At 34.8% G+C, this 13,623-nt stretch overlaps 1 protein-coding gene across 4 annotated transcripts in view; it reads right to left on the bottom strand.

Annotated features, from left to right (window-relative positions):
• MKLN1 (muskelin 1) overlaps positions 1 to 13,623 on the bottom strand; it is a 382,321-nt gene that overhangs the window by 21,415 nt on the left and 347,283 nt on the right. For all 4 annotated transcript variants that reach the window (XM_024249293.3, NM_001132120.1, XM_054558895.2 and 1 more), the window contains 3 exon segments: positions 3,286 to 3,433; positions 2,234 to 2,348; positions 296 to 435 (listed from right to left, as the gene is read on the bottom strand). In XM_024249293.3, the coding sequence (XP_024105061.1) occupies positions 296 to 435; positions 2,234 to 2,348; positions 3,286 to 3,433 (403 nt within the window).

Raw genomic sequence — 13,623 nt, 5'->3', positions numbered from 1 at the left:
ATGTAGGCATGTCACCTTCACAGAAATTATTTTCCATTTTTTTAACAGTTGCAAAATTTCACTTGTTCCGTATTTATAAATTTTTAGCATCAATATCTGTATTTTGTATCTTCCTTTGAAAAATGAAAGCAAAAATAAGTGGAATAACAAGGCATTTACAAAATTCATGATCTTCATAGTATTTACACTGTCTCATTATTAAATTTGCCAAGAGAAAGTTCTATCTCCAAAGCTAAGTAAAACCAACAATAGCTGATAATGTTAATTAAATGTTTTCAGTGAATTACTTTCATACCTGTGTTTTCTTATGAGGTACTTGCAATGCCTCAGTAAATAATCTTTTGAAGGTCTACACAACTTCAGTGACCAGAAGTCATCTAATCTCATCTTTGGAGAACAAGATTTTCCTGGATTCCCACCAAATAAGTAATGAACCTATAATAAGCAAAATAAGCCAGATTTTTAAAAATGCATGCATACCCAAGATATTCTAGTAGCAGTGCATAACAGGTTAACTTCCTGAGCCCATTCAAATAAAAAAATTAAAAATTACACTGCATTTTTACCAAAAGCTTCTCTTGATCTTTCTCGTTTCTATTTTACTTTAAAGCACCATGGCTACTTTAAAAAACTGCATGTATGCTAAAATGAGTTATATTAACATAACTACAATGACAGTGGAAGGCATGAAACAAAAACAATGATAGGAAGAAGTTAATCCAAAGTATTATTTGCTGAGGACAACAAATAATGGGGATAAAATTAATCAAAATATTGATCATATAACAAATATCTTAAAAATTCTGACATAAATGCTGAATCACTAAAAGTTAACAGTCAAGTCAACAGGTCAACTAGAAACTTTAAAAAATTTTAGGCCAGGCACGGTGGCTCACGCCTGTAATCCCAGCACTTTGGGAGGCCAAGGCGGGCGATCATGAGGTCAGGAGATTGAGACCATCCTGGTGAACACTGTGAAACCCCGTCTCTACTAAAAATACAAAAAACTTAGCCGGGTGTGGTGGCGGGCACCTGTAGTCCCAGCTACTTGGGAGGCTGAGGCAGGAGAATAATGTGAACCCGGGGGGTGGAGCTTGCAGCGAGTGGAGATCACGCCACTGTACTCCAGCCTAGGCAACAGAGCAAGACTCTGTCTCAAAAAAAAAAAAAAAAAAAAAATTTTTAACATCTTAATTTTGCTTTAACTGAAATGCCAAATATTAAATGGCACATATAATTTGTGAAATAACATTAAAAACATTATTCCATAATTCAATACCAAAAATGAAATGCAAAAGGAATTTATAATGATTTCACTATTACATTAATCAGTTATCTGTTCCTCAGATAACTTTGGAAGATAAAACAGTGAAGAAACGCAATCACTTTCATAAGTGGTAGAAGTGAGAGGTATAACTGCCTAAATTTATTGCACTTGAATGTTTTTCTGTACATATACAAAAGCATTTAAATATTTAAGTATTTTAATTACAATTAGTGTATACATTTATTAAATTTAAATTTAAATATTTCCTAAAATTTTAAAAACATTTATATTCATTGGTGTTTACTCACTCCCATGTTATCTTTTACCTAAAGGTCTCAAAGTATATTGCATAGAATTTAAATAATCATCCATGGCTTAACAGAAAAATTGGTCTCTGTCAGTAATTTACTATGTAATCTAAGTCCAATCACTTAAGTACATGGTTAAGTTTAAGAGAGAAATAAAGAAAGAACTCTCAACACTATGACACTAAAAATTCACAACACAGGACCATTTCACAAGGCTGATTTAAAAGAGGTATCACTAGTATATCAGGAAAATTAAGATAAAAAGACTTCTTACACAATAGGAAAATCTAAAACCAAAAACCATGTTATATCACGGAACAAGGTACCTAAATGCTGACAGTTGTACATATTTTACTTGGATATTCACATTGCAGAAACAATAGGCTATGTCATGTATCTAGATCTATACAGCTAAGAAGCTGCCACTGACTATTTTCAAAAAAGGAAAAGTATCAAGAATTACAGACTACGTAAAAATGCTATTCTCTTAAGGAATTTTAGGGAGAAGTGATATTGGGTGTTTGTTATTCTATTGAATGTCTACTATGTATTTTAACTTTTTACTCAAATCCAATTTAAAACAATCAGAAAGATATATTTAGGGATTGTTTCAGACAGTAAGCCATGGAAAGTTTACAGGTCAATGTAGTTAGGATACCTTGTGTAGCTCATCGTATACAAGCTGATGGGCAAACCTTGGACATGGTTCTTCTTCCTGAAGACTTTTAGTTGGATTATCCTTTGCAGCTTGATCATTCTTATAGACACAAGACCTGCAAGACATTGCTTTTAAGGCATTCTACCCTAGAGAATTAGCAGCAAAGATAATACAATTGTAGCAAGCAAATTAACTGCACGTCTAATTACTAACAAAAAATTTTAGGAATGTGTTCACATCATATCTTAAAGTTCTAGTTATTCATAAAACAATCTGAATTTGTTAGAACTGAGTTCTAAAGTTCTTTTGACGTCCATTAAATAGCTCACATATCCTACATTTTGTTATGAAATACAAACAGCATACATGAAAGCTCAAACTAAAGACTGAAAGAGATGCTATCTTGTCTATGTATGCACAATAAAAATGTACAGTATACATTGCTGTCATTTGACTGTAAATAAATGTCCTATTTAGAAAATAATAAATTCCTTAGCTGCAGAGCATACTCTCCATTATGAATGGAGAAGTTCTCTGAAGTGCTTCTGTTCTGCACAATATTCACTTATGGAGCAATTACAGAATGTCAGAGCTGGATCCATGTTTTCCCAAAGCAAAATGTGCAGCACCAGTTCTGTGGGATGCTCTATGACACAAAAGTCATGGTTTGGAAATGCTAAGTAATACTGTCGTCCCCTCCTTGCTATAGTCAAGCCTCTTCATTTTATGAAAACTAAGATCTGGGAACATTAAAAAAACAGCATTGTTCTCAAGTTCACACACCTCCTTGAGAACGGAACCTAGACTAAAATACAATTCTCTTGAGTCCCAGGCCAGGAACCATCTACTACTTGAAAAACACAGAGGTAAAATCCATTCACTGAACATCATTGTATACATAGGTACCGACATTGATTTTTTTTCAATACTGACTTTTAAATATACAATGTCACAAATTAACATAATACTCTCATTTCTCTCTTCTTTTGAATAAACCAACAACCTCAAATAATTGTTACATTGGGATTGCAGCAGAGACAAGAGTTCCTTACCAACTATTCCTCACAATGTCATAAATCCAGAATGAATTTCTAACATTCTCTTCCCTCTTTTCCTTATCTTTGCTGAGTCCAGATAAGACATGTATTTCATTCAGTTCTGGATCAATAGTTGCTCTCTGTGTAAATCCTGTCATTGGAACTATAAATTAAAGAAAAAAATAAGATGAAAATATTCACATTAGATAGATTAGTATTTCCTTCCTTCCTTCCTTTCTTTTCTTTCTTTTTTTAAAGAGACAGCATTTCACTCTGTTGCCCAAGCTGAAGTGCACTGTGGCACAACCATGACTCACTGCAGCCTAGAACTCCTGGGCTCAAAGGATCCTCCTGCCCCAGCCTCCCAAGTAGCTGGGACTACAGGCATGCACCACCACACCCAGCTAATTTTTTTATTTTTTGTAGAGATGAGGTCTTGCTATGTTGCCCAGGCTGGTCTCAAACTCCTGGCCTTAAGCAATATTCCTGCCTCATCCTCCCAAAGTGCTGGTATTACAGGCATGAACCACCACAACCAGCCCCTACTAGTTTCTCTTGAAAAGATCAATACACCTTTATTCTGCTCTATGTGTCCACATACTTAACTTCTAACACACTACATAACTTTTTAATTAAACAATAAACAATTATATATTGCCTTCTCCTTACTCTATGAGCTCCACAAGGAAAGAGGCTGTTTTGTTCACTATTTTGTTCCCAGTGTCTAGAATAGTGCCTGGAATATAACAATTACTAAACAATTTGTGGAAAGACTAAAGGAAATGTCAATTGCCAGCTACAGGGAAAAAAGCAGCAGAAAGAGGTATGCAATATAATCGTTTTTACATAAGGAAGGAAAGGATAATGCTTTAATTAACTGATTTATTATCTGGGACAGTTCTAATTTGATAGTAGAGATTAAATATTCAAATCTTGACCTGGGAAAAAAAATTTGATAAAAGGTAAAACACAGCGTTGCTTAATAAGGTCAGACTCATTTAAAATATCTGTTCATCACATATAATAACTTCCAAAAACAAAATTTAATATTCTGGGCCAGGTGCAGTGGCTTGTGCATGTAATATCAGTGCTTTGGGAGGCCAAGGTGGGAGGATCATATGAGGCCATGAGCTCAAGACCAGCCTGGGCAACACAGTGAGACCCTGTCTCTATGAAAACTAAAAATCAGCCAAGTGTGGTGGTGTGCACATGTAGTCCTAGCTATTTGGGAGGCTGAGGTGGGAGGATCCCTTGAGCCCAGAGTTAGAAATTGCAGTGAGCTATTATCATGCCATTGTACTTCAGCCTGAGTGACAGAGTAAGACTCTGTCTCTAAAGCAAATAAATAAATAAATAAAAATTCTGGGGTATAATATGCCATTTTGTTTTCTTGAGTGGCTTAAACTCCCCAAAGTTAATAATGCTGTATTTTTATAAGAAATCTATGAAATAAATGATGATCACGCTGCATTATCCAATAATCTGTAAAACACTGATATGGCAAATGCCAAATTTTCTTATTCTTATTTGAAAATGTTTGAAATATAATTTCATATATATAAAGTGCATATTATGAACTTGGCTACTTCACAACATAATAATTGTCATGATTATTATGTCATAATTCTCATGATCTAAAACAATGTCATTGTTTTAACATTTCTTTTACCCATGAACAATTATCATGTGCTCAAAAAGCTAAACAAATATCAGATTGAAGTGAAATATTTACGTCAACCTAGAATACTATGTATTGCAGGAGATGTCAGCCATATTGATCTTGGTCTTCTTTATCTACTTTAGTGGGATCAAATAATCCAGTATTTATTTTTTCCTAGTCTACTTTAAATTCACGTCCTTTTACATTCTTATTCAATAAATTTGAGACATTTTAAAGACTATCCAAATGCATTCCACAGTAACTATATTATAAAATTACACACACACAACATACAATTTGTATACATACATAAACAATATTTATATTTATACACACACATATATCAACCTGATCTTAATAATAGCCTACACCCTCATGCCACAGTCTTTAGTGTATGTAAAGTCTGGTACAGTCGAACCTCCATATCCCTGGGTTCTATGTTCAAGGATTCGAACCACTACAAATTTAAAGTATTAAAAAAAAAAAAAAACCCCAAACAAAAAAAAAACCCATAAATGGTTGCATCTGTATTGAAGACATACAGACTTTTTTTCTTGTCATTATTCCTTATAACAACTATTTACATTGTATCAGGTATTATAAGTAACCTAGAAATGACTTAAAGTATAGGAGGGGATGTGCGTAGGTTACACCATATTACAGACTTGAGCATCTGAGGATTTTGGTATCCAAGGGAGGTCCTGGAACCAGTCCCTCAAGGATGCCAAGGGACAACTGTATTTTCTTAATAAGGCATGGTAAATTTTCAGAAGTGATGTGCTCAGGTTCTGACCTCTGTTCCTCAGATAACTTTGGAAGATAAAAACAGTGAAGAACTGGAATTACTTTCGTAAATGGTAGAAGTGAAGGGTATAACTGCCTAAATTTATTGCATTTAAATTTCTTTATTCTATTTTGTCTTAATAGTGAGCCTTTGAATTAAAAATTTTATAACATGGCTTGGCAAACTATGGCTTGATCTGGCCTGCTCAGCATCAAATCAGGCAATGTCCATTCATTTACATGTTGTCTACGGCTGTTTTCACCTACAATAATTACCGGAGCCTGTAACTCACCAGAGATAAAAGATGGAAAACTTCCAAATAAGTCATCGAATACAAAGAGAAGAAGTAGATTGTGAGGAAGGCTTCTGTGGAGAGCTTCTAATAAGGACATAGAGGCCTAAATAAGAATGAGAGCAGAGCTTAAAGTAACTCCCAATCTTTACTTTGTTAATCATATATGTTCCCAACTTGTGTGCCTATTCTCAGCTTATGCATTCTATAAGAAAGCTTGGTTGACAGTATGTGCTGTGCACTTATACAAGACCTTGATCAGTGTCTCATTTATGAGAGAAACCTACTGGAAAAAGAGACCTATACACTGTAAAAGAAACTGCTGTTAACTACCTTTCTTAATTGATACAGTCCTTTATTCATAAATGTTAAAGTTTAGACATGAATTGTAGACATATGAGGAAAAAAAATCAACAGTGTAAAAGAGAGGGATCTAGATGAACAAATAGAACAACCAGGAAAAGACAAATCACAGAAAAGAACATAACTTGGGGCAAAAAAAAAACCCTATGAGTATCCTTGAGGAGATTAAAGAGAATATTCCATGTGCAAAACAAGAATAAGCTGCCATAAAAAGGAGCAGGGACTATGAAAAGATACTAAAAAGTGAAACTATGACCAAAAAATTCAAATGACAGAATGAAACTACAGACATAGTTAGAAACAAAGTCAGTGGTCTCTAGATAAAACTGATAAATCACCAGAATAAACAGCAAAAAGATAGAAATTATGAGGGAAAAGTTAAAGGACACAGAGGATATATCCATCGAAGTCAAATTATCTGAAAAAAAGACCAGAAGGAAAGAAGAAATAATGTAGAAGAAAAAATAAAAAAAGTTTCCCTGAACTGGGTGTCCTGTTTGAAAGAGCCCACTGCAAGCTAGGCATGTTTAATTTAAAAAGATGGTGCACACATATATCTATGTTTTTTTTTTTTTTTAAAAAAGATGGCATATAGATATATAGATGTACATCTCCACCTTAATATGAAACGTTAAAACTCCAAGAAAAGAAAAATTCTAAAAGCTTCCAAAGAAGGAAACAGCAGATTATTATATACAGAGGAATAAAAATCAAACTAACATTAGACCTTGTCAGGGGCTCAGAACAAAATACACTCTGGCATGCTAAGTACTTTGAACTAAAGAACACTGGAAGGCCTCAGAACAGCTTCAGAACCAAGTTCTTTCTCACCTTCTTCTGCCCTCCTGCCTGTCTTCCCTCATTCTCCCTACAAGTGAGTCATCAAATCAGAATTCCTCTTCCTCAAGGTGGGTCATAAAAACTAGAACCTCTTTTTCCCAAAGTCAGCCTAGACTTTTAAATTCTAAAAACTAGAATTATGGATCCAACTTTCCTCTGACTTTCTGTCTAGGAGCTGGCCATAAATTCTGTGGTCTACCCTTGTCTGATAGTAGGTCATAAGACCCTTGCTGTAGCAGGGTCCTGCCCCATACCCAGGAGGAAGAAGTACTACACAAAGGGGCCAAGAAGAATCTGAACAGACAGGCCTTATTGGGTTTCCCCACCTCAGTCTACCTGCATTAAATCATAGCCTTTTACCCAATCATATTTCTAACCAGCTGTTCATTCTTCATTAAATCTTAGCAAAAAAATGGACAGTTTTCCCTGTATCTTTGGGTCATTTCTTCTGAAGGCTCACACGTCACATAAAACTTTGATTAAATAAATTTGTTATGCTTTCTTTTGTTAACCTGTCTTTTATTATAGGAGTGTCAACCATGACTCTTAAAAGGGTTGAGGAAAAGTATCACAACTCTTTTGGCCCCTACAACTTATCAGTAACAATGAATGCTAGAATACAATGGAATAACAACTTTAAAATTCTGAGAAGCATAAAAAGATATGGAACTAACTTTCCATTTCCAGTTAAACTAGCAATCTTAACGAGGGCAAAATAAGAGAATTTTAAAGTTCATACATATGACTACATATATATATACTTCTTTAAGGAGATATTCCAACAAAACAAAAAAAGGAATCCAAGAAAGAAGATGGCATGAGATATAAGAGACGGTGGCACTGATACATGACACAGGAAAAGGAAGTTAGAAAGAAAATCAAGATCCATTAACTCTTGAGCCTTGTATATGACATTTTAGTGTTAATAATATAGAATAGTTTCTTCTCTATATTCTAATCACAATAGCTGAATTTATATAGTGTCCCATTTTCCCTTTCCACCATGGTTCCTTGACCTAGAATATTGTTCCTAGTGTTCTTCTTCAGGCAACAACAAATTTTGATCATCATTTATCACATACTTCTAGCATTTCCTAGATTTAGTTTTCATTGAGTCCTGCTCCCAAATGGGTTTCTACTGTGGGTCTCTATACAGCAAATGTGCTAAGGCAAATATGCCTGAGAATATTTTATGTCACCCTCACATCTCAAAGTTAGGAAGATTTAAATTTCTTGGTTCAAAGTTGTTTTTCTTGGCTACTTTTAAACTTTATCATTTTTTCTCATTCTACATTGCTGTTCAACTGTCAAATGTCTATCTTCTTGTTCCCTTACAAGTCATCTGCTTTTTCTCTCTGAAATCTTTCAGAATTTTCTCTCTGCTATTCTTAATTCTACTTTAATCTGCTTAGGTATATGCTTTCCCTTATGTGTTCTATTTGGTACACGATGAGCTCTTTTGCCAATCTGAAGTCTTTCATCATTTTTGAATTTTAAGAAATGTATCTCCATTATTTCTACAATTATTTACCTACTTTTTTTTTTTTTTTTGAGATGGAGTTTCACTCTTGTTGCCCAGGCTGGAGTCCAGTGGCACGATCTCAGCTCACCACAATCTCCACCTGTGGGTTTAAGCGATTCTCTTACCTCAGCCTCCCAAGTAGCTGGGATTACAGGCATGCGCCGCCAAGCCTGGCTAATTTTTGTATTTTTAGTAGAGACAGCATTTCAATATGTTGGTCAGGCTGGTTTTGAACTCCTGACCTCAGGTGATCCACCCATCTTGGCCTCCCAAAGTGCTGGGATTACAGGTGTGAGCCCCTGTGCCCGGGCTTAAATTTTTATTTTTCTTTTCTTCTGGAATTCCTTTTAAGATGTTGGCACTTGTACAACAATTCTCTATCTTTCTTAGTTTCTCTACTCTATTTTCTATTTCTTTGTCTTTTTTCCCTCGCTTTTTCCTGGAAGAGTGCTCTTTCTAATCTTCCAATTGATTAATTCACTTATACCATCCTACTTATATTTGTTGTAGTCTTCATTTTCATTATATTTTTCATATCTACTATTTCCATATGGTTCTGTTTTTATAATGTTTGGATCTTATTTCATATTACTAGTGTGTTCCCTTACATCTTTAAGTGTATTCATCATGCTTATTTTAAATTCCTGGTTCATCTTTTTCTTTCTTTTTTTTTTTTTTTGAGATGGAGTTTCGCTCTTGTTGCCCAGGCTGGAGTTCAATGGCACAGTTTCAGCTGACTGCAATCTCTGCCTCCCGGGTTCAAGTGATTCTCCTGTCTCAGCCTCCCGAGTAGCTGGGACTACAGGCACGTGCCACCACGCCTGGCTAATTTTGTATTTTTAGTGGAGACGGGGTTTCTCCATGTTGGTCAGGCTGGTCTCAAACTCTTGACCTCAGGTGATCTGCCTGCCTCAGCCTCCAAAAGTGCTGGGATTACAGGCATTAGCCACCATGCCTGGCCGTTCATCTGTTTTAATAATTCTGCTTTACATCATGTATGTTATAAGTTTACTCATTTTTTTTTTTTTTTGAGGCAGTTGTAGTCCTCAACTGTCTAGTTATGTCAGTATGCAAGGTAATGTTTTTCAGGGAATCAGCTCTTCTTTCTGGTAAGATATATTGGAGAGGACTCAAAGGCCAGGCCTTAACTGGTAGAGATTAAGGAAAATAGAGAGGAAAAGTCATAGGGTTGTGAAGCATAGGCACAAAGAACCAAGAATCATGTCTATATATGATCATGCCCCTACGCAACAGTTTTGTACCTTTAAACCCTTCAGAGGAAGGAGAAGGCAGTCTCCCTAGACAAAGGGAGAAGAGAAGAAGAAATGAACTATTGAGAACAGATGGTCAGTCCACATGTTTTCATCAACTCTGAACTCCAGCAGGGTTTCTACACTGACATAATGTTTGCCCACCGAATTCTGACACTGGTGGGATAGGCTACCACTGCTAGTTTCTATAGTGAAAGGGTAAGAATTAACTAAAGGGTAATCTGGGGGAGAGTGAGCCTTCAGTCTCATTTAAGGAGTTTCTGGAATCCAGCTGCTCTCAATTTTATTTCTCTGGGGTTGATTCTGGGGAAAGGAATCAGCAGCCTGTGTCAGTTTGCTACTTTGGCAGAAGTACTTTTCATTTTATAGCATTCTGTGTTATTTGAGTTTTGCTTTATTGATCACGTGAACTGCATTACTTTTATAATAATTATAATAATAAAAATGAAGGCTGGTTAAATAATAATGGCATTATCAAAAAAACAAAAAAAAACTAAAGGTCAAAACCAAGAAAGCAGCTTTCATTCTAATATGGCAAAACTATTAATGGTTTTCTGTACTGATCTTCTTTGCAAGATGAAAACAAGGCTATCTTTTCAATTTTTAACAGTTTCTTTTCTCTTTTTTTTTGTTTTGAGACAGAGTCTCACTCTGTCACTCAGGATGGAATACAATAATGTGAATTCAGTTCACTGCAACCTCTGCCTCCCAAGTTCCAGCAATTATCCTGCCTCAGCCTCCTGAGTAGGTGGGACAACAGGCGTGCATCACCACACCAGGCTAACTTTTGTATTTTTAGTAGAGCCGGGGTTTCACTATGTTGGCCAGGCTGATCTTGAACTCCTGACCTCAGGTGATCCGCCTGCCTCGGCCTCCCAAAGTGCTGGGATTACAGGCGTGAGCCACCACGCCTGGCCAATTTAACAGTTTCTAATGGGTATAGTGGGGGGAGGAGGGAAGGACAAAAGATCTGCAACATAAACGATTTTAAAAACTTTAAGATTCAACTGCTAAAAAGCTCAACTAAATGCCAGGACCTTAACCAGTCTTTAACCTTAACCAGTTTAGAAACTGACTCACAAATTAATCAAGTAGATCAGTAAACGTTAATCATTAACATATTTTGAAAGAACATTTATCTGAAAAAACAGAAAATAAGAATGATACAACAATTATCACTGCCAACTCGTTATTTTTAGAATTATTTTAGGAAGTTACAATGATAATCTTTCAACTCTATTTCTTCTTTAACATCTTTAAAACTCAAAATAGAACAGCTAAAGGGGAAGTAAAAAAATTTTATCTATATGTCTGAATCACATCTTTTCTCTTCCTTCCTTGGTTTATCCTCTAAGCAAATGGGAGAGATTGTCAGAATATTTAACATAAAGAAACCCTGTGGGAGGGGGGATAAAAAACAGTTAACAAATATTTTCGAAGTCCTTTGAATTCCTGAGGAAGATATGTTATTGTATTAACTTATGAATTAATCTCAACTCTATTTTTGCTTCACGGTCCAATGCACATATTCATTACTGATTAGCTAAGACAAAGGAAAAGAACAGTTTTCAGAGCTGTCACAGAAATACAGAATCTAATAAAAAATAGCTTTCTACGAATTCACTATTTGTTAGGATATTTTCAGCTCCAAGTAACAGAAAACCTAACTAACAGTAGATTAATTGGCTCATGTAACAAAATTTTGCAAGTAGACAGCTCCAAGATTGTTTCAGAGTTCAACCAAATCATGGTGCTAGGTTAACTTTCTGCAATTTTCTTGGCCGCCTTCTCATTTTTGAAACTTGCCAATACCAACTCTAAGCATCACATCCTTATATAGAGCACCCAAAGCAGGGAGGCAAAGAATTGTTTCAGCATCTCTCTATTGTCATCAGGGAAGACATTTTTGTCAAATGTCCTCCAGTAGACTTTCTTTATGTCTCATTGGCCAGAACTGTGTCACATGGGAGGAAGGTAAAGTGAAATAATTTGCCAAAGGATAATAATGACTGGTTTAGACTAATCATGATTCACCATTCATCCCCTGGGGTTAGGTAACTTGCCATTAAACAAAATTATGGTTTGATTAACAGAAGAAAGGGCCAATGACTCTTGGGTAAGCAAACAACAGTGTCTGTCATATCCTTCTCTTTGAAAGTTGGGACATTTTAAATGTTGGATGGGGCCCTATTAAGCACTAGCAACAACTCCAGTTCAGAACTAACTTCTATTATTTTACTTGAATCTTTCTACCACTCATCATTTATTTTTTGTAAATTTGCAACTAGCTTTTGACACTCAACAATATTTACTGATTTATCTCAGCTGTATTAAGCTATAAAAAACTGAACTCATTGAATGGATCAACCAATTTATTTAATGGTGGACAATCAAATAAATAAAAATCAAATAAGTTGATGGTCAATCCGTCTTCAGATTTTTTCTCCTTGCCTACAATACTACAATAAATATCTCTGTATAGCTTATTTTTTGTGGATCTATAAAAGTATATGAGTAGGAAAAGTTCCTGGGGTAAAATGCTTAGTCAAAAAAATATATTTTTTGTATTTTAACAGATAATGATAAAGTACTGTTAAAAAAAGAAAAAAAAGGCTGTACCAAATACATTTCAACCAGAATGTAAGATAACTGCTTCCTCATGGCCATACCAACATTCACTGAGTGATTTTTTAATTTACACTTAAAAGTTATGAATAAAGCTGAGCATCTGTACATGTGTAAATTTACTGGCAATATGAATTATTTTTTCTTTGAAGTATCTATTCATATAATTTGTCATTGTTCTACTACAGGATTATCCACTTTTATTGGTTTATAAGAGCCTTTTGTTCATTGTAGGAAATAAGCTTTGTCTTAATTGCTAGCTTGTCATTATTTGATATTTTAACAATTTTTTCTGTTTTTTAATTTTGCAAAAATCAAACATTCCTTTTCTTTATGATTTCTGGGTTTGTGGCATGTTTAGAATGGTCTTCTCTTAATTATTAAAAACAATTGGAATTATAATTTTATTTCTTAAGTATGAAACTTAAGTTCACCTAGAATTTTCTTTGATGTACAAAAGTCAAGTAGGGATCCAGATTTCCCCATTCATTCATATTTATTTATTTACTTATTTAAAGAGAAAGAGTCTTGCCGTTGCCAAGGCTGGAGTCAGATTTTTCTTTTTTTAAAATACTGCCAAGTCTTAAGCAATGTCTCCATGTTGCTTAATCTATTCTCCAGTATTGCTCCATACTGTTTAATCTATTCTCTCTCTCTGACTGGAAATGCCAACTTTACCATACACTAAATTCTCATATGTATTTGGGGACATTTTTATACTATCTGCTCTATTTCATCCCATTAGTCTGTACTTTGGCAAATTGTAGCTTTATAAATATCTGGTAGTGCCAGTACTACTTCATTAACTTTCAAAATTGTTGTTAGTGTTCTTGCATGTTTGTTTTTACATGTGAACGTTAATTCTCATTTACTATCAAGTAACCTAAATATCATATCTAAAAATATAAAATACTTTTGTAAGCTTGTAACTAGCAAAAACACCCCGGGAGGGTAGAAAGGGGAAATTAGGGAAAGTTATTATTACCAATAATTTTG

Source organism: Pongo abelii, chromosome 6, assembly GCF_028885655.2.
Source record: "Pongo abelii isolate AG06213 chromosome 6, NHGRI_mPonAbe1-v2.0_pri, whole genome shotgun sequence".
Lineage (NCBI taxonomy): Eukaryota > Metazoa > Chordata > Mammalia > Primates > Hominidae > Pongo > Pongo abelii.
This window is presented reverse-complemented; position numbering and strand designations above follow the sequence as displayed.